Raw genomic sequence first — 21,443 nt, forward strand, 5'->3', positions numbered from 1 at the left:
GGGGGGGGAGGGGGGGGGGGACAGAATTTAGCCAGGAATGGGTATAACTTTTTTTCATAACTTTCAAGGTTAAGACATCTTGCCTTTTTCTCAGTTATTTTAAAGGTTTGATTCATGAAACTGTGATCAGCTAAATTCTGGATTTACAAAAAGTTAATTACAGTTTAAAATTCTTGTTACAAAACTTTGAGAGTTGTGTTTACTAGTATCTCACTGAAAAGGTTAAGGCGAACTTGATTGTCATATTTAAACAATATTGTTTGATTAGTCCTGTGCCTCATGACTGCTGCCAGCTGTCCACAGGCAGCCGGAAAATTTTTTCTCTCATCTTGATATGTAAAGTGACTTTTTAAGGCAATGCTTTTCTTGCTATTCTTCAGAGTGTTAGATTAACTGCAACTAGAAATGAAACATTGGTTATTTGTGCTTTTGCCTGCTTTGCTCTTATGAACTGACTGCCAGATGGCAGTGAGAAAGAAATGCCTTTGTACCTTTGTCTCTGGGCCTCACTACCTTGGTGAGCCTGGAGATATATCTCACAGCTATCTTACAATATATTTTATATACATGTATAAGGATCAGACTTTCAAAGCTGGTCCTTTTTATCGAATCTTTTTAAAAGCATTGGTTGTGATTCAGTTTTTAGAAGATCCTCCTTGTTAAATCCAGGGCAAGTGGAAAGTCCCTGTAGAAATTGTTGTGTACACGTAACCAGCCCGATATACTTGGTAGAGCTTGAGACCAAGCTGCTTACTGAAGTTATGCAGAAGTTCAGGCAGTATATCTTACTTTATATTCTGATACCCATAATGTCTTCTAGAAGGATTTCAGCTAGCATCAATACTACTATGTTTTGAAAGACTGGGTACTGTGAGAGCTTGATGTTTATCCCAAAGCAGAAAATACAATGGGAAAGCATTTTTTTGTCTTTGTCACGTGTGAAAATGATTTGAATTGGATTTAGAGAATGTTAGAAAGGAAATTGAAACACTCTTCAAGGTCATCTTGGAGCTGAGAAACCACTGCTCTGTTTCTTTCTGTATCATTGAGAGAGGCAGCACTTGATTCAGAGTCTTTGCAAAACTCTCTGATTACCCTTTAGGTTTTAGAGAGAGTATTGTCCACTTGAAAATGCACTTGCCTTTCAAAGGTCAGACAGGACAGGCCACGAACAGGATGTGTCTCATAGCTGAGATAGGCAAAAAATTGGCATTTAGTACATGCGCTTTCATGAAAATAACCTGCTAATATAAGGCAGGGTTTTAAGAGGAAACAAGGCCAAATAAGCTACTGTTGGTAGTACTACAGTACAGTCAAGTTTTTAAATTGTGATAGTTGAATTTTCATGAAGTGTTCTTTCTGAGAATAACTAGGTGGCATTTTAGATGTGTACTCCTTTACTATAGTTATGCTTTGTGTATAATAGTTATCACCAAGTAGAGTAACCAAAAATCTAGGTCCAGAGAAAGAGGCAGTGTGATTGACTTAGTCTGATTGCTAATTAGAAAAAACTTGACCAGGTGATTTTATGAAGACTCGTGAGGTTGAAACTCTATACTCAATTTTTGGTTTACTCAATGTATTTTAAAATACAATGGTGGTGTTTCTTATTACAGGGATTTTACCCAAAACAAATAACAGAAACCTGAATTAAATTATGTTTTCTGTATGCTCCTATAGATGATTTTGCAAGTAGCTTGAACTTGCTTACATTAGACATTTAATGACATGTATGAGGGATTTCCCCTTCAAGAATGCAGTGAAGTTTTTTCATACTTCATTAATTTTGTGCACTTAAATAGAAATACAGGAGTTGCATCTTGGTGCTAAATATGTGTGGTGGGTTTCTTTTTTTTTTTTTTTGGTAGTGAGTCTAAGCCTGCAATGGGTTTCCAGTTATTTCCTTTTGTAGACATAAAGCCACAATGTTTATTTTTTTAATTTTTTTCGGCGTATGTGATGTGTTACCCTGAGCCGTGGTTATTAATTGACAGATGAGTTACACTATGATGGCACTTAAAATGCACAACATGTATTTCTGAAAGCAGTCGTTGCTATAGCAACTTTCTAGTAGGTCACTGGCAGTGTTGTGTGTGAGTGTGTGTGTGTGTGTATGATTTGGCTGTTAATGCAGACTAATACTGATAGAAAAATGAGGAATGTGAGAGTCAGAAAGAAGGTAGCCCTTCCCCCCCTCTGTCCTCTCCCCTCAAAAACAGGGCAAAATAATTTTGTGGAGAAAATGCTTACTTTTAGGATATTGCATGTATTGGCAAGAAACTGGCTATCGTGTACTATAATTAGATGTTTTCTTTCTATTTATGCAAAGATTATAAGAAACTCCAAATTGCCTTAATCTCATTCTGCTTTCTCTTTGATATCTTTAGGGTTTGGTTAGGAAAGGAATACATATTCAATTGATCCAAACGCAATGTGTTGTATCTATTGAGCATGAAGATCTATTTTTAAAGACAAAGTACATCTGTATTACATGCTGGAAGTGAAAATTTTGAGAAATTGCTTCTTTTTCCTCATTTGTAAGATCTTTCAGAAAGGTACAATGCATTTCTGTAGCATTTTAGGCCAATGTAAATCTTGTGGTCTCATTCTCCCCTGGCCGCTCCTGTCTTTTCCCTAGCACTAGTCCTGTGCTCATGTGAACAAGGAGTGAGCCAGTTCAGGGAGCTGATCCAGATAAAAACAACTTGAAAACAATTTAAAAAATTGCTAGGTGATTTCCTGAATTGTGTAAATGGGCAGAAAGCCGCATGCCAGTACAGCCACAGGAGGGGGGAACCATGGTAGCTGCAGTTCAAGTCATTGTGCGTGGATGGTAGTGACTGGGATTGTGAGAGGGGCTGAAGATGCTATTGCCCACTGACTTTCTGGTTTTAGTTTGTTTTGAAACTTAACAAAAAGTTCTGAGCAGAGGACTCTCTCCCAAATTCTTTGCATTTGTATTCTCTGAAATAGTTCTCTAATAGTCTCTTCTGGGTTGGTGGGGGTTTTTTTGTTTTGTTTTGTTTTTTATTTTTACTGCTCTAATTAGAGAGCATTCATATATATCTCTTTTAGAGTGATCAACCTATAGCCAGGCCATTATTTTCAGTCTTGAATTAACACTGCCTTAATATATTAGAAGATCAATGGCTTAAGGTAATGCATTCTAGATTGTGATAAATGAAAATGATGTCAGGTGTAGCAAGTATTTTATGATATCGTAATCTACTAGATTTTTCTCAAATGATAGTGTTGTTTAAAAAAAAAATAAGTATAATAATGTGAACTTTGTTTTGTGTTGCCTTTCTTGTTCTCCAAAAGAAATGAAGAAGCCATGCTGCATTTGCAGTAGAATCAATGTGGTAGAATTGTTCCGCTGTCTGGATGGGAGCAGTGAGAGATCATGGTAAGGAGTGGAGGGAAGGCAGTAGGACTTTAGCTGCTTGCTGCCTTTTCTTACAGTGTCTCCCGTCTCTCCATTCACTGGTTTGCTGAGGGCCAGACCAGTGTCAAAGCTGCCATAAAGAAAGGAGCAGGGACATGTGGCCAGGAATAGGAGGAAAGAGCAGGGACTATGTTTTTCACAACAGCAGCCAGTCAGATTGGTTCAACCATTGTATGAAACCTCATCCCAAATTCTACTGCAAAATAAAATCTCTGTTGGTGTTCCTCCCTGCCTCCCCCACCCCGCCCTGGCCCTGCCCTGATATGTAGTTACATTCTCTGTGTTTAGAGAACTTCATTTGTGAAAGTGCTAAGTGTTGATTTAACCCTTGGAAAAAAGAACTTCCTTGCCATTTTTTAGTATTTAAATGACTGTTGAATGCTTTATTAAATGTACTCGTTTGTACTGTGTACTTCGGAAAAGCTCTAACTTTGCCTCAAGGGTGAAGGCAATGCTTATAGATTAATGTTTAAATGTATTTGAATAATTTGTAGGGAGATGGAGGTAGGACCAGGTACAAGAAAAATGAAATCTGTGTATTTTCTGTAAGGATTGTTCCTAGAGGAGATGTTCCCTTATTTAACTCCTGGGGTTACAGTTTTCAGTTAGAACTTGTTCTTGTATCATGGGAGTTGAGAATCTGTTTAAGGAAATGCTTCAGAATATTCCCACTCTTGCTCTTACAGCCTGACAGTTTCAATTGTCAGTTACCATATGTATTTTTGTTTTATGTAACTGTGTAAAAGATACTGAAAATCCTCTTCCTATCCTTCTGAAGTGCAGAAGAAAGTGTCTGCAAATTCTGCAACATTTGAAACTGTATACTCTGATCCCTTCTCTGCAAAAATAAAAGCCAAGAAATCTTACAGGGGAAAATAACCTCTTGTGTGGATCAGCTGCTGGAATTTCCCCTCTCACTGGAGAGCCTCAGCTCCTGGTGATGGCAGTTTCTTTCTTCTGGAGCTTCTGTTAAGTTTCACTCAGTTTTACTAAACAACTGTGCTGTTTCTATTTTCAGTGTCTTGTATTTGATGGTAGAGGTAAGACAGTTCTTTTCTAGGCCAGAGGCTTTTTTCTTTCATCTGTTAATTTCTCTTTTTTTCATGTTCACCAGCAAGAGATTTGTAAGGCTGTCTATAACTAAGCAGAGGGTTGATATTAGCAGGCCTGTTACAGACTATCATTGTAACTAAGCAGATAATTTTGCGAGTAGCGTTTTTCTGTTTCAGTTGTTGAAGATAGTGTGATACATGGTCTGTACACTGACCTTAATTTTGCTATTCTTCTCTTCCCCTGAACAGAGCTGTGACCTTCAGCAGCTGAAACCAGCCAGATACCCCTAAACCCCCAACACAGTTTTAAACGAGTTTTGGTTGTATCGGGATAGCCTCAGGATTCCAGGTTTTTCCTTGGTCCTTCGGAGATGTTGGTTTGTGCAGCAGAGCTCCTGTATTCCTGATTTCATCTGTTAGCCTGTTTTCTGTGAGGCATCTCACTGTGGCTACTCTGTATTTCTAGTCTATTGGTAGTTAATCCTTGATTTCCTTTCTCAGTTCACAGTGGAGGTTAACTATCTTTAGAGATATGGGGAGGGGGGAGAGGGGGAGAGGTTTGGCTGCTTTTTTTTTTTCTTTTTTTTTTTTCTTTTTCCCAGTGGAAAGGGAAAGGGTTACTGTTTGGGTTGCTGGAAAAGCCCATGTTCTAGCTTTCCAGTACCACAAGGTACTCTGTTTGGGTATCTTTAGAAAAAGAAAGCAGTCTGCCAGTTTATGCTGGAACTCTTGATGGCTTCATTACCAATGTCATGGAGCAGCTTTTATCCAATGGCAACCTTTCCAAGTGAGGCAAGATGTCTTCTTTCTTTTGTCTCTTTAAGAGGTCCATTTTGGCTAAGCATTATCTGAGGTATTTCATTAAGCCCAACAGCTGCATTAGTCCAGTGAACTGTCTTGGTAAGTATCTCCCAGATCAAAAAATCGTCCTTGTCTAGGAGGAAGGACTGCTGTCAGTGTTACTTGAAGAAAGCACTTTTGCCTAGGCTTTAAAGCTCACAGAACAGTAGCATGAAAAAGAATGATGCTTGCTCAGGCACAGTCACACTGTTTACAGTTTTTGTCATCTGCTTGTCTAAGTAGCTGTTCAGAAATAAAACAGATGCTCCCATATTTCTGTAAGCAGTGCAAAATACAATAAAAAAAAAAGGAGCATCAGTGTTCGCAACTTACAGTCTAGGTATCCAAGTAAATTGGTGACAGTTTTACAGTTTGAGTTGTTATCATGACTTCAAATAAATGTGTTTGTATTGAGTCAAGAGGAAAAACAATCTTAAAAGGCAAAGAGGAAGAAGGTGAGAAATAAGTTGTTGTATGGTCAGTGGAGTTAGTGAAGCCTGTTTTGGTAATCCTGTTATGTTCTTTACTCCAGTAAATCCACTAGTTTACCTGTGTCCTTGCAGGTTCCTCATCCTGTGTGTAGCACTACTATTGCAGTATCGTGCATCACAGAGCAGGACATGTGGGTGATGGGCTCTGAGCTGTGTGCCTGATAAACATGACAAATAGTAGCTCTCCTGATCTGGCCCCTGCCTCCACCCTCATGGGAGCGCTAGGCTCAGCCAGTGCTTATTTTCAAAAATAATCTTTTGAGATAACCTGTCCTTCTGTCAAATCTGTTTGCATTTGGCAACATGTTCAAAAATTGTCAAGAGATGGAGGGCAAACAGCCTGGTTGGATGTGAAGTCCTTGGGAAATGAAGCTGAATGAGCTTCTTGTCCAGCTTATGCATTGGCTTTTCTGTTCTTGCCTCTACTCCTTGTAGTTCAGGTAACATTTGTCTGTTTTTTCCGTTTGTCCAGTTTGGAACTGGGCTCTCAACTGCTTTCACACAGTGCGATTATCTTCTTCCATCTGTACAGCCATCATTTCTGTATCTGGAGCAATGAACAAGCAATGAAAGAGATACTATTTTTTGCAAGCATTTTTTTCCAAGAATGTTTCCTTTTTAATGGATTTATTGTGGTGTGCAAGACGTTTTTAAACAGCAAAGAATAGACAGTTTCACCCCCTGCTGATTCTTCCTAGGGTTGTTGACTAACCAGTATTAATTTCAGGGCTAAATGATAAAAGCTTTTCTTCAGGATTATTTACTGAGCTAAAAATAAACCTTGTTCCCAGGTGCTAATTTGTCGTTTCCCTAGTGATATTTGCATTTTTGGACTATTGCAGAAGTATTTGCAGTTTTACGTAGTACTTGGTAATAACTTCTCTCCTATTTCTTCTTATCATTTCATTGATTTCTTGTGACTAGTGTGTCAGGGAGGTCATTAGGGAATGGTAATGAATAGCCAACCCTGTTTAGCTTATCTTTAATTTCTAAAGACCTTAGATTTGTTTCTTCCCCTGGTGTCAGAATCCACATCAGGAAAGGCTTGTAGGTATGGGTAATGTATTTTTTTAGGTCAGTTGACATTGCTTTGAAAAAGTAGACAAGCTTCTAGATCACACTTCTTTAGCTGGAAATAAAATCACAATCCTCAAGCTCAGTACAGGTGGAAAGCAATTAACTGCTGTGAGCTCTGCTGCAGTGGGGGGAGGATATGGAAATCGGTATTGCCTGTGGGGCAGAGAGATAAGTTATAGGGATGGAGGAAACTAATGTGTAGTAAAGCCTCTTTCCTTTTCAAGTCAACTATTTAAAATGATTGTGAATTTTTGATTTCCAGCCATGTGCTTTCCTAAGTCTTTAGGATCAGGTTTGAGAACTTAGAAGTGGAATGGTTTTGTTCTGTGAAGTGTTTTGCTGGTAAACAATTATTTCAGTGTTTGCTGCTAGTCCTGCTGCTGTTTTTCACCAGTGTAGTTTTGGGGAAGTCATCCTGGGGCTTTGGTGAACTGTGTTAATCTGGGATCTGTGGACTTGGGTTTGAATTTTGACTGCAGTACTAGGCATTTATGGTCACTGAAACATGTTTGCAAGGCGTTTTATTCTCAGCTCCAACATGGTTATATGTGTCTGTTGGAAAAATGTGCTTTTCCTCACAAGTTTGTTGTGGTGGTCTGGTGGTTTTAAGATTGGAGAATGAGAGGAAAGTATTTTAAGGTATGCTTTTCCAGCAGAGGTTTTAACTGTACAGCTAACATAAGTCATAAACTGTTCCATTTGTAATAATTGAGGACATAAAAGCAGCAGCAGTGACTATTGGTGTACATTTCAGCGATGTTTGTTCAGCTTGTTCAAAATGTTGATATATTTTTGTGTAGCTGTGTCTTTGGGGAAAGTTCTCTTTTGATCAGTGAAGGAGTGCAATGATGAGTGCCCTTGTAGCACACGCTGTGGTTCTTCATATGCTGCCTAGACATTATGGCTTGTTTGAATTTCACGTTGTTGTTGGCTTTTTGACAGTAGGTGTGTTGGTCCGGTGGACAGGAAACACCGGCATCAGTGTAGGCTCTGGGAACAGTTTGATAGACAAGTGTTTGCTTGGTGTCACACATTGGATGACTTTGAAAGAATATGAGTTTTCAGACTACAAAATAGATGTCATCTGTACATTTTAGGATAAGAATAGGCTTGGTTTCTCTTTAGAATCTCTTTCCTTAAGTCCATCAGGTTTTCAGCATATTCATGGGTCTGTTCCAGTGCCTTTAGACTGAGGCAGTGTCAGGTTAGGATGGATTGAAGGTATTTAGTAGCATATGGATTCTGGAGTTACTAGTCTTTTAAGTTCTTAAGGCAAAATATTGTATCACAGAATGAGAAATTGGTGATCTGACTTAATACATTTGTGGTAGCATTGATGGCTTTGATGGAGGGGTGATTTAAATAGTGTAGTTTATAGATGCAGTTTAATTCGTCTTGAAGATAAGTGGCTCACTGAGTAGTAAAGAGAGATATTCTTTAATGCGTTCTGATGTTTTTTGTTTCATCTGTTGTACTTGGATTAAAGAACTGCCTGGCTTCTCAGTCTTGGGGAGCATATAAAGAAGTTCATACAGTAAGAGAATAGGGTTGCTTAGTTTACTGGGAAGAGAACTTGAAACAAGTTTTTAAGGCAAAGAGGAATCAAGTCAGAGTTGCCAGCTTCTTTTGCTGATTGTCAGGGTTTGGGATTACTTATAGCTCTTTCTTTGGTATTTAGGACGTGGTGGGATTTAAGGCTTGGGTAGTTTTTCCCTGAAAGGCTGCAGTCGTGGATTGTCGCAGAAGAGGGATTGTAGTGGTGCAAGACATAGGTAAAGGCTGTCTAGTTTGTTATGGGGCTGGGTTTTCCCACAAAATTGTTGGGGTTGGGAGGTAGGGTTTGATTCTGTAATTAATCGATATATATATTTCTATTTAATTACTTTATTGGCTAACTTAATCTTTTCTGGTCTACCTCTGCTACTTTTTTTGGCTCTTGTTCAGTTTTAACAAACTTTTTTTAGGAACTTATCAGGTATTTGTAATTTAGGTATTCTGGTTAATGGATAAAGGAAGGATATGGAAATTACTCCCTCTCCATGGTACACCACTATATTCTGTCAGTACTCCAGCAGAGTGTCAAGAATCAAGAGTCAAAAGATCTGTGCTACTATGAGCTCTTTTGAGGAGTCCCTTTTATGTCAAGGCAAATGTGATTTCCCCCCCATCCCACCCGCAAATAATTTACAGAGTTATTTGGGCTAAAAATAGTTAACAGTGGAAGGAAGGCAGCTTTCTTATGATTTCTGCTTAAATGAAAAGCATCAGTGGAACCCCTGTCCACTTAATGATAGTACAAGTTAAAAATGGTTACTAAAAGCAAGGGTATTTAGACTGCCTCACTGCAGAAAGATAGCATTAGGCTACTACAGTAATGCCTATTGGATATTTGCTTATCCCTTTAATAAATGCAATCTCTCTTCTAAGGAGCTCAAAACACAAGGGATTTAATAATTTTTAAAAATCTACATACCCTGGTGCAGACATGAAGATTGTATTTGATTGAGAAAGGAACCTTAGTAAAACAGGTGCCAATTAGCTACATCAGGCTGAGTGTTAAGCTGAATCTCCAACCTGTTAATAGAGAGGCAGTAGTACAGGAATCCACAGGGTTTTATCATATGAACATTGCTGAAGTCCCTGGACTGGGAAAAACTGGTACTCCGGGATCTTTCTGTTCCTGGACTGATAGCGCTAAAAGACTCTCGGCCTAAAACTTTGTAAGGGTTATCTCTAGAGTAAGTACAAACACTGAGTAGCAGCTTTCAATACCTTAGTCACACCTAGATTATGTCCAGAAATCTTTGCTGTTTGGGGGACTTGGATCGTGACATCTTTGTGAGGACAAGGATCCTGACAGGTCTAGCAACTAGGAAATTGATGGAGCTGCTTCTCAAAGCCCAAGATGGAGCTGCTTGGAGTCCAAGACGCCTGGTTTTCTGAATGAGAAGTTTTCAGAGGTGGGAATGCTTTAACGTAGTCCTTCAACGCTGCCGCTTTCTTTTGGAGAACCATTATCCCTTTGTGTTCTTTGGAGGGTAGGGTAATAAAGGTGCCTATCGGGAAATTGGTAGAATATTACACTTTAGAGTGGTCCTACATTTACTTGTACTTGATACATCCAAGAGTGTTCCTGTATTGACCATTAAATAGTCTTTGTTAGCAGCTGTGTGAACCTAAAGAAGTTATTATTTTAGTGACCTTATTTTCCTCAAGCCTTTGTGCACGTCCCCCTAAAGTTCATATTGGTACCAGAATTAATAATTTCCCAGGGTTTTTACTTTATATGTGACTTCAAAATGCATGTTTTCTTTGATAATCTGGACAAAATGTTCTGCAGTTCTTCTTGGCTTTTCTCATCAGAGTCCCATATGAGGAAAAACAAAAAGAGGAGACAAAGAAACAAATGCCCAAAGAACAAAAACCTGAATCATTCTGAGTTTTTTCCTTTATTCCAGCGTTCTGCATGTCAGGCTCTGCTGCTTTTTGTGAAAATTGGTTTTATTGTTGGCATTTTTCCAGATGCAATGAATAATAGAACACCAGATGTCCACTGCTGAGAAAAATTACAGATGAGTAAACACTTTTCTGAGGTAGCATAAAAATCTATTAGCACTGCTTCTAGTGTGCCTGTAGACTGTGTATGCTCTTGGCCTGTTGTGCTTTGTGCTGTACAGAGATGAAAATCCAGAGCCTGTGTGACCATCTAAATGTGTTTGACTACACCAGGGATTCCTGCCTTCCTCTAGATGTGGATTATTTTGCAGGATTAAGCAGTCACTCACTGAAGTGCTTGAGTGTGTATTTAATCACTGGATTTAATTTTAATTATTGGCACACATGGATTTGATTGAGGGTAAAGTCACAGAAACATTAGAAAAAATGGGGGGGGGGGGGGGGCGGTGGTTAAGAAGGGATATCAAGAGTTTGTGTAGTTCTCACCCTTTTCCCTCCAGCAGGCACAGTTACAGTTACGCCATGTTTTCAGACCCAAAGCAGGCTGTGTTCCCAAAGCCTTGTCTGTTTTTCCCCAGCTGTTTCAATCTCCTAGGCATAAGCTTTTACCACAAACTTTGCTATATTTGTTGTATGTGACAAGTGTGACCCATCTATTTGGGATAAGAAAAAAAATCTTGAGTGGTGGGTAATTCACATTTGCTTGAGCAAACTATTAAGTGCTTCACTAGTCCTTATCAAGTTTTTCTCAGTATCATACCTTGCTGCAGTTTAAACCTGTTGCTTGTCCTATTCTCACGGAGAACAAGAGTTTATTCTCCCTCTCCATTGCCTTTGTAGCAGTTTTTACATATTGGAAAAGAAGTCATCCTCCTTCAGTCCTGTCTGTGTCCAGCAGTACTCTCCTGTTGCTTTCCTATGCAGGAGTGTTTCTGAGCCTCCTGGAACCCTGGCTTGGCCCACTAAAATTAACTCTGCAAAACCCGGAAAAGTTTTATGCCATTTTAGTGAGCTGAATTGGCTTACTAAGAAATCTCCTGAAAAGGAAGGCCCTTTTGGGGGGGAAGCATTTCATTGTCTTGATAACTATCTTTTAAAACTTTATGCTAAGGTATGGTGAATTATGCTGTCCATACCATTGTTCAATCTTTTGCAAGTTTTCATTGATTGCTCAGTCTTTTGTTTGGAGGGTGATTCCACAGTTGCTAAGATAGGCAAAATCTCTCTCAACTTTAAATTTGTCCCATGGGCTTTTTTGTGACTCTCAATGCTCTTGCATCATCTTAAAAAGATGGGTGAGTTTATCTTCTCAAGACTCCTTCTGACTCTTGAAAATACAAGTGCAGAGAAGTAGAAGACTTCAAGGATCCATCTACTCATGCTCACAGTTTGAGGATAGTAGAACCTAACTTTCTAGAGCCCTTTTTATTATGTGCATTTTATGTTTGAAGCAGGTAGGTAGGAGGCTGCTAAATAGCTGATGTTATCCTAATGAACAGACGGCAAGGAACAAGTTGTTAATTTAGACCTTAATGATCCAGAAATTGGACTAGCATTAGAACTTGGTGCCGTAACTTTTAGTTTTGTGCGATCAAACCATAATTATTTGCCTTAGGAGTGACGGAGTGCCCGTAGCCCCCAGTGATCTCAGTCACAGTTGTGAATGCTCAGTGCTGCAGAAAATCAGGTCAAGTGTCTCACTGGGTGTCCTTAGAGTGAGGAGCAGTTATGTCTGAAGAGTCTGTAAGAATAACAAGGGAAAGCAAGCTTGTTTTCATATGCTCAGTCCATCAAATTTATTTTTATTTAAAAAGAACCCAATAATTACAAATTGAAAAGGATAAAATTTCTGTTCTTGAGCAAGCCATATACAGGCAGTCATTTGCACAAAGCATTTGATTAGTATCTTTAGTATTAGCTGTCCTAGGTATTATAAGAAAGCAGTATATGATAGTTTGGTTAAAAACTATTGAAGTAAACACTGGAGATGATCAAACAAAATTGTCTGAGTGATGTGTGACATTTGAATCAACTACGCTATTATAACCATGGTTAAAAGGTTATGTCAGCTTTCCTGTGTAATCCTAGTGTCAGCGCCCTGGCAGACACACACAGTACAGGAATGAGCTGCTACCTTCTGGAAGCAGTAGCAGAAGATACAGGAAAAACTGATTGGTTTTGGCAGTTCACACATTTTTGAGACAGAAAACTAAGTATAGAAATGTGGTAGTATGACTTGGAGGTTTTTGTCATTTAAGAATTTTATTCCCAGCTCTACAAGAAGTGATTTGCATAACCTTTCAGTGTGAGGTCTTGCATTTGTAATTGTGAAGAGCACAGGATAATATTGCACACTAGAAAGTGAGACTTCAGATTATTTTTCCGGCTGACTGGGCAGGACCTTTCTAGGCTAAAAGTGTTTGGTAAGAGGAAGCAGCAACAACTGTTTTGCCTGTAGAGTCAGTTCTACATGTTGGTGCAACTGTAGTGTGGAACTGAGGAGACAACTGAAATTGAAGGCAACGTTAAACAGACAGTTAGGGGTTGCCATGAGATAATTCTTATTCCTATGTGTATATATATAACACGTGGAAATATCTTTAAAACTGGAAAAAAAAAAAGAAACTTTAGTGAATGATAATGGACATCTACTAAATACTTCAATTTTGTGTACAGTCTCATGTTTTTGTTCTTGGCCTCCTGTTTTTCTTGTATTACACACATTAGCTCTGTGAGCTTGCTTCCCTTTTTTAATGTATTAACTTCTTACTGACATTTTCTGAGGAAAAAACAATTGTCCATCCTCAGCTTGCTGTTCTGATGACTCCATCGTTCTGAAACCTAGCCAAACCGTGTGCCACTGTTCAGAATTGTCCCTTTACTGTCCTGAACGTATGTCCATGTTGCTCTTGTACTGGGGAGCCCAGCAGTGGGCACAGCGCTCCAAATATGTCTTATCAGCTCTGAGTAGAGGGAAAGGTCACCTCCCTCGATGTGCTGGCAGTGCTCTGCCTAAAGCAGCCCAGGAGATGCTGTTGGCCTTTGCAGCAAGGGCACATGGCTGGCTCGTGTTCAAGTTGTCTACCAGGTCTCTTCTGGAAAAGCTGCTTTGCAGACGGTTGGTCCCAAACCTGTGCATGAGGTTGTTCCTTCCCAGGTACAGGACTGTGTGGTTCCCTTTACTGAACTTCATGTGATTCCTCTTTGTCCATTACTCCAGCCTGTCCAGATCCCTCTGAACGGCAGCACAAGCATCTAGTCTATCAACCAACTCTCCCCCCTTTTTTTTTTTTTTGCTTTTGTTGTTGATGTGCCTTTGTAGGTTGGGAACTGCAGGTCCTACTGGGTATTAAATGGATAACAGCAACAGCAGAGACACACATTTGGGGGAGGGATGTGGCATACTAATAATAGTGTCCAGTATGATTCTGAAGGATGTAGGAAATGAAGCATTGCCATGTTGCACTAGCCTAGTTGTTCCTAGTATTACCTCCTTCTATCACAGTTAGACTGGATTAAGAATATTGCAGACCATGTATCAGCAGAGTTTGCTATGTACTTCAAGTATTGAAGGAACTCACTAGTGCTTAGTGTTAATTTTTCTATCACTTGGACTTTCAATCTTGGTTTAAATACTTATTAAAATGTAATAATGTAAAATTTAGATTTTGTGTAGAACTTCAATGAAATTATCTTCAAGATAGGCTAAATAAGCATTATGTCTTGTTCGGCCTTAAATGATGCTATGTATTTTCAATACCAGAGCTGGAAGATGTGATTTAATTTGGCTTTCAGTTCAAGTGGCTGCAGGGTCAACATGAATTAATCAGTTTCAAGTTCCAAACCTGCAGCAGAAACAGTAACATATTATGCTTACAGAAATACATAATCCAAAGCAAACAAAAACTCCTGAGTGATGAAGAATGTATCACAACATTTGATAAATTTGTTATAGGGTTAGTTCCTGATGACTGTTTTTCTAGTTTTGCAGGATTTAGAATTGCACTTCCAATTTCTAAATAGTATTTTTTTTTTTTTGCTTTGGAGATGGGATAGCTGGGCATGAAGGATTTAAGTGGTGTGCTCAAGGCCATGCATGGGGTTAGATAAAGCAGTAAAAGGCTAGAATTTATCTGTGTGCATGTAAGATCCTCTTTTCTCTCTCACCTTGTTGATCAAACCTTTTGGAGCTCTGTCTCAGTGTGCAGCATGCTGCCTTCTAACAGGATTGTCGTTTGCTGCTGATGCAGGCCTTTTCCTGCTGTCAAACGCTGTTGTTGGGCAAGAATATTGAGGGGACAAATCTTGTCTCTAAAGTGAACATGAAAAACTTGAGGTTTATGTGTTTTGTTTTATGGTGCTGTGTAATGGCATGGCACACCATCGTGTATTCTAGCTTCTTGTCTATACAGGCAGTACATTTGGAGTTCTTGGATTTCCTTTGGGCCATAATGGGATGGAGAAGTGTACTGCTTTACCATTTTTCAACTTGCAAGAAAAGACATAGCAGGGAGCACCCAGGGAGAAAGCAAAGTAATTTTAAATGGAGAATGAAGTTATGACGTATGGGCATTACCAATTAAGTAGTAGAAGATACTGCTCCATCAGTATGAGCCATTGTTTGAATACATTTTGCACTCGGATGAGACGAGGTCACCTGGTCAACAAGGAAAGGGTTTTGAATGGGAGTCATTCAAATACCAGTTATCTTTTATTTTGGATATCTTCTAGGCAATGGAATTAATAATGATGTAAATCTTATTGCTACATTGAGGATTTGGGGGTTTTTGTTTGCTTGTTTTGTTTTGAGTTCAGCTTTATAAGGTTAGTTGAACTTGATTTGGTTGTTGCTACCAGGTAGTTGCTTGGAACAACTCTGTCAGCTTTCAGGGTTTGTGTCAATCTGTTTGTTTGTCGTTTGGCTAAAATGGGTAGATTACTTCAGCACCAGAGAGGCAAACAAACAACCTAAAGACTGCAAAAGGTATGGGTAGCTTTTCATGTTAGTAGAGACTTCAGAAAATATTGATGGAATGCATGTGTCAGATTCATTGTTGTAAAAACTGTAGAGCCTTTCTTAAACCTAAGCTCATGATGAGATACTTATTTAAGAAAAACTATCATAAAACTGACAACTTCCCCCAAAAGGCCTTTATTTATTTATTTTAAAGCAGAAGTTTTATATTATGGTCATTATGTCTGCCCTGGTTATTGTGCATGATTAAAAAACAGAAGCATAAAAGAGAAATGTTTACTTGTGTTCCCATTGTATGTTTCAGCTGAATGGTGTCTTCTAGTGCCTGCTTTATATTCGTCTGTAGGTCATTTTTAACTATGCCAGCATAAATTTGTCACCTTAAAATATACATGTGCAGGTTTAAAAAGCTGCAAACATGCTAACGTCATTAAAATTGGGATTGAATGAAAACATCACACTTTTTTTTAAACTCCTAAAATAGAAGCACTTGACTGCAATTTAAAGGACAACTTCAACTGTATTTTGTTTATTGTAGTTTAAATAACCCAAAATACAGAAGTATGAAATGTTCCTCCCCCTGCTCTTCTCTTCCCCAGGATAAAGGTGACAAAATGGGAATCTGTCTCAAGCTTTCAGGATTTTTTTATCAATGGCTTTATTCTCAGTCTGAATGAGACAGAAAGGAGGAGACTTTGTCTTTCCTGTTTATAAGAACATCATCTTGAAGAAACAGGTATTTCTTTTATTAAAACCAGAAAAAATGTGAAAGTTCACATTTGTGTAGTCCATAAGGATCAATGATTTTTCACAGTTGTCAAAATGAATTTAATTGCATGACTAAATTGAGAACACTGTTCCAAGCACATCCAGCTTTTCATTAGTCACTATAGGGCCTCATTTTATTTCCAAACCAAGCCTAAGTAACGTGGGTGATAATTTAAGACTGAGTTTTGGAAGCAAGTGGTGGTGTTTCTGTGAGCATAGAGGAATGTAACTGTTGAGGGAAGTTGCAAGGCAGTTATCCCAAGACTGTTAAGGGTTTGCTAACTTCAACTGAGTATCTGAGTTATCCAGAACATGTAATAGCCGGCAGGACTGTAGTGGACGTGTGAGGGATATGGCTGATGTGGATTGTGTAATGGGGCGGTGCTATTCCATGTAATGTAAGACTCAACTTCTGGTCAGTCCCACAAAATGAGCAGGATTGTGCATTTTCTTTTTGGGCTTCTGGTGCTGAGCTGTTCATTTTCTAGCTCATTAGTATTGACAGTTCTTATATTTTAGCACTCTTCGGCTTAACACTTGTTAAGTGCCTTTATTAACACAAGACAGTAGATGGGCAACTTTGTCATCTTCTAGATGGTCCAGCCTGGACCTAACCACATACAGATGGGTCTTTTCCAGCACTGTTTTGCAGTTTTCTGTTTAGCATAGGGACTGTGAGAAAATACCACAGGACCTTGCAGTTCCCTGTGTGTTAGGTTGTCTGCCATTATCACTGTGTCAAGGCTGTGGGTCCAGCCTCCTTGGTTCTTCAGTCGCTTCTGAATGAAACAGCTCTTCTGTTCTCTTGGCTCTTCATAACCTTCACTACATACTTTCTTTTAGACCAGGATTTTGCTTTTCAAGTAAGTTATCTCTGAGCAAGTATACTTTTCCTTGTGTGTGACAGCACTTCCCTAGAGCAGTTGTATGCTGCTGGTTGCTATATCTGAGCATGCACAGCACACCAGTTGTGAAGGGTGATAACTAGGTTAAAAAAGAAAATAAAAAAAAAAAAGAAATTCCACATAACAGTTGTGCAGGATGCCTTAAACATCTGTGGAAAATCTCTCACATGAAATGCACATAAATTTTCTTGAACTTCTTTTGAAAGTTCTTCTGGAAAGGAAGATTGATGCCTATTATCCTGCTAGAATTAGATAATCTGAAGATCCAAAATAGATGGGTTTCCTCTGAGGTCTAGTTAGCATATGCAAGAGTGTGTGTGTGTGCATGCTTGTGTGTACAAAAAAAAAATACTTTTTTCTTCTGATTTAAACAAAGGGAAGGTATTACAAAAATGTGTACATCTAATTGTCATGGCAGGAAGAAAAAATACTTGCAGGAACTTAATCAAAAGCTTTCTTCTTCTGTTTCAGGATTTTATTAAATATTCTTTTTAGGTTATACCTAAATATTAATAATATTTTGTGACCACCAGAGTGCACGTTGTTCCGATTGTAGTGAACCTCTCCATTTCAGAGGTCTGAACATTCCCTTTTTTTCTTCATATAGGAAATCAACTCAAAACTTAATTCAGTCTGATGCTATGTTTCTTTATAATAAATTCTTACAAGTGTCTGAAATGGCTGCTTTATGTTGTTGTATGGGTGTGTCGTTCTCCTGTTAAGAGTAATTGCATCCTTTAAAACATAGTAATGACTAGTGTCTCTAATGAAGAAACACTGTTAATGGAAACAAGTTATGGAAATAGCACAAATAGCACAAATAGCATGTCATATAACATTTTAGTTCATGACAAACTCGGACAAACTTGTGTCTTGCAGTGAAACTGGAGAGCTTTTACAGCAACCTGGTGTGCTGGCTGTGGAAAATGACCCCCTTTAAACCATTAATGTTAGAGTGATACCTTTAATTCCAAACAAACTTCTCTTTTGTTAACATTTGTTTTGCAACAAAGTGGCTTGCTAATGATACCTTAGGAAAAAAACAGCCAATGAGATGGCAGTATATAGTGAAAAATTTAAATTTATTGATGAGACACTGTAAGTAAAACTGTTGGTGGCGCAAAGTAGTAAGTACTGGAAGAACTAGTTGTATGCATCCATGAGTCTAATTGGAACTGTAATAACTAGAGTCAAAAAAGTCTGTTCATGCTGTACAGTTATGGTTTTGGTAAATAAATACTGATGTGCATATAGTAGGATGGCAAATAATGCTTTACATGTTGTACTGTTTTGCTTAGACTGGTGCAGTTTTATTTAGATACTGTGTTTGGAGCAGGTCATGTTACCTCTTCCTGGCTTGATTTTCCTGCTGTCTTGTGCAAAGCTACTAGAGCACAGAAGAAACTGCCCATTGAGAAGAAATTAAATATTTAAATAAAGGAGATTTAAAATATCCCATGTTTTAAAAATATGAAGTTAAGTCCTTGGTATTCACTGCCATTGCTCAACTGCAGTCCTCCATGTGGATATTTATATTAACCCAGGATCTGTAAAAGGGGAGAATGAAAGAAATTATTTTAGTTTCTCCAGAACTTGCATTTCTCTTATGTTTTATTACATCAAAGATTATTGCATCTGTCACACTGTGCCATTACTGAATGATAGTCACATCTGCTGGCATTAGTAAACTCCTTGATTAGTCTTCTGGGTAGAGAGATGTTACTAGTGGGTGTAGTGGTACCACAGATGAAGTCTAGTTTATTGTTTAAACTTACAACTTTGGTTTCATCAGGTTAAAATAGTTTCTGTTGCAGTTAGACATTTGCACAGCTTCTGACTATTCTGTGAAATTCAGTCACATAAAACTGTGAACCAGTGAGTCTGACTGAATAGGTGTAGTTCCATTGAAGGGAAAGTTGTCAGAAATATTATCTTCTACCTGTTTTATTAAAACCTGTATGATTTTAGGTGCAGATCTTTTGTCTTGATTCAAAACTAGGAAAGACTCTTTCTCATGAAACCAAACTTTTGTCTTGCAAGTTTAATCTGTTGTATGACTAGAAAATAAATGCCTTAAATCTAGATTGTCACATTCTCTGATTGCTTAGGCTTATATATTTATCTTGTTTATTTAAATTTTCTCAGAGTTCTGCTTGTGTTTTTGCATTAGAGTTACCACAAACAAATATGGGAGGTAATGCAAAATACTTTGTGCAGTTAAAAAAAAAAAAAAAGTGAAGTTGCCTAAACAGAATAGTAAAATCTGAATGCAAGAATATGATTAAGCTGTTTTGGGGGTATTCATTCTAAATTTCATGTGGTTTATAGTGATGCTACTTAAAAATTGACCATTTTTGTTTACAGTGCTTTTTATTCAATGTATGACTATTTTGGAATCGCATCTAACAATTTTTTTCTCTTTTCAATATTTTACAGACTGGACTTTGACATACTTTTCATGAAAGAGGTTTCCAAGTAGTTGTCTTATAATAACTTTGAGAAGAAGTTCTATGTAGCTCTTACTTTCAAGAGTGCTGCAAAAATGATTACTTCAGATTTGCCAGTACTACAGTGAGTATATATTTCTCTGTATATTTGAAATCTTCAGTTTTAAAAAGGTTGAAGTAAACAGAGAGGTGATTGTGAGGATAAAGCACAAGCTTGAGAGAAGTGCAGATTAGTATGACTGTTCTAGGCCTCCTGTGTTTTCATATGCTGAAAAACTGTGTAAAAAATCAAAACACTTAATCTAAAAAATATTTCTTTATATGTATGGAGATTTAATTTTGCTGTGAAAAGCAAAACAAGATCTTTGCTACTTTTATGCTTCTGAATGTTGTGAGATTTCAGACATGTGTATGGGTTTTAGTCATAATTGACCATATTTGTGTATTCCAGTTGTGTACTCTTTCTTACAATGAGCTGTATTTATTGTGCAAAATGCCTTTGGCTTCTGCAGTTGAAGACAGCAAGTGGCATTAGCATGTTTTGATCTTGCTGGGAAATAGGAGTGGCTTATACAAATGGGAACATCACTGTGCTGGGTAAAGTGAACTATTGAAAAGAATAGAGTGGAAGTCTATGAGGGAAGCTAGAGAGTAAATCAAGTAGAGTTAAGAAAGGAATTTTAGAAACGGGAACAAAATGGAGCTTTATTTGATGTGGTGGGTTGACTGTGGCTGGCTGCCAGACACCCACCCAGCTGCTCTCTCACTCCCCTCCTCAACAGGACATGGGGAGAAAACAAGATGAAAAAGCTCATGGGGTGAGATAAAGACAGGGAGATCACTTACCGATTGCCCTCACGGGCAAAACAGACTCGACTTGGGAACAATTAATTTATTGCCAATTAAAAAAGATTCAGGTGATGGTGAGAAACAAAGACAAAAACTAAAACGTGTTCCCTCTCCCCCCTGCCCTTTTCCTGGGTTCAGCTTCATCCCTTCGTTCCTGACCCCTCTACTCACCCCCCCAGCATGGGGCCCTCGGCATGCAGGTACCTGCTCCAGTGTGAGCTCCCCAGAGGTCCACCTAGGGGGGAGTCTGTGCCAGAGCACCGGCTGCACCTTCTCCTTCCTCCTGCTGCTCAGAGGGCTGGTCCCTTGTCCCTCAGGGCGTTTGGCCCTTTCTTCAGTAGCTCTCACAGAGGCACCTAATGGCTCCCCTGACAGGCCCATGTCCTGCCCTGGGGCCGTTGGAACTGGCTGTGGCCAGCACTGGGCAGCCCCGGCCTTTCCTCACAGAGACCTCATGGCCCTGCTGCCAGCTCCTGGGCACCTAGACCAAATACATTTGGTAATTATCTAACTTTTAGGGTATTTTTGCTTGGAATGAACCTATGAAAATAGGAATTGTCACAGGGTATAAAAGTGCCTCAGTTTATCAAGGTTGAGTGGTGTTCCAAAGCTAAGATTTCAAATGCTTTTATTTAAGAAACTGAATGCTTGGACAATTGTAAAGTTATTTGATCTTAATAATAACATGCTCTGCATTGCATTTTTTTCTTACATTTTTAAAACCTCTTTCAAAAAAAGTTAATTTCTGCTGTGGGTGAGTACATGGCTAAAGACAGGGGTGACCCCGATGGGTAGCACTGAGGAGGGAATGTCAGCCCTTGGTGGGGGTTCTGGTTAGCTTTGAGGGTAGTTGTGGAAAAAATTTTTCTTGGTTTCTATTTTCCTGGATGTGCCACATTCAAGAAGTGAGAGTGTGCTTGTGAAATGTGCCAAGGACAAAAAGCTGGGAGATTCTGTCATGGCAATGGTAGGAAAGGGATATTCCTATTCCCAGGTCAAGAAACTAGATGGCCTTAAGTAGTGAATGAAATATCGTAGAGTTTAAGGTTAAAAAGTGCATATTAATAAATTTGGTAACTCTGCACACCAGCTGAAAAACCTGAGGAACATTAAAGATGTCAGCATATTCTTTAATCAG

General features: G+C 38.7%; 1 protein-coding gene across 1 annotated transcript in view; it reads left to right on the forward strand.

Annotated features, from left to right (window-relative positions):
- The window catches only part of STAG1 (stromal antigen 1), a 197,613-nt gene that overhangs the window by 20,274 nt on the left and 155,896 nt on the right, over nt 1-21,443 (forward strand). Inside the window, exon 2 of the mRNA XM_010561136.1 lies at nt 19,446-19,580. Coding sequence (XP_010559438.1) covers nt 19,552-19,580 — 29 coding nt within the window. The 5' untranslated portion in view covers nt 19,446-19,551. The remainder of the gene's footprint in view (nt 1-19,445; nt 19,581-21,443) is intronic.

This window comes from Haliaeetus leucocephalus, unplaced genomic scaffold, assembly GCF_000737465.1.
Source record: "Haliaeetus leucocephalus isolate CR32 unplaced genomic scaffold, Haliaeetus_leucocephalus-4.0 Scaffold143, whole genome shotgun sequence".
Taxonomy (NCBI): domain Eukaryota; kingdom Metazoa; phylum Chordata; class Aves; order Accipitriformes; family Accipitridae; genus Haliaeetus; species Haliaeetus leucocephalus.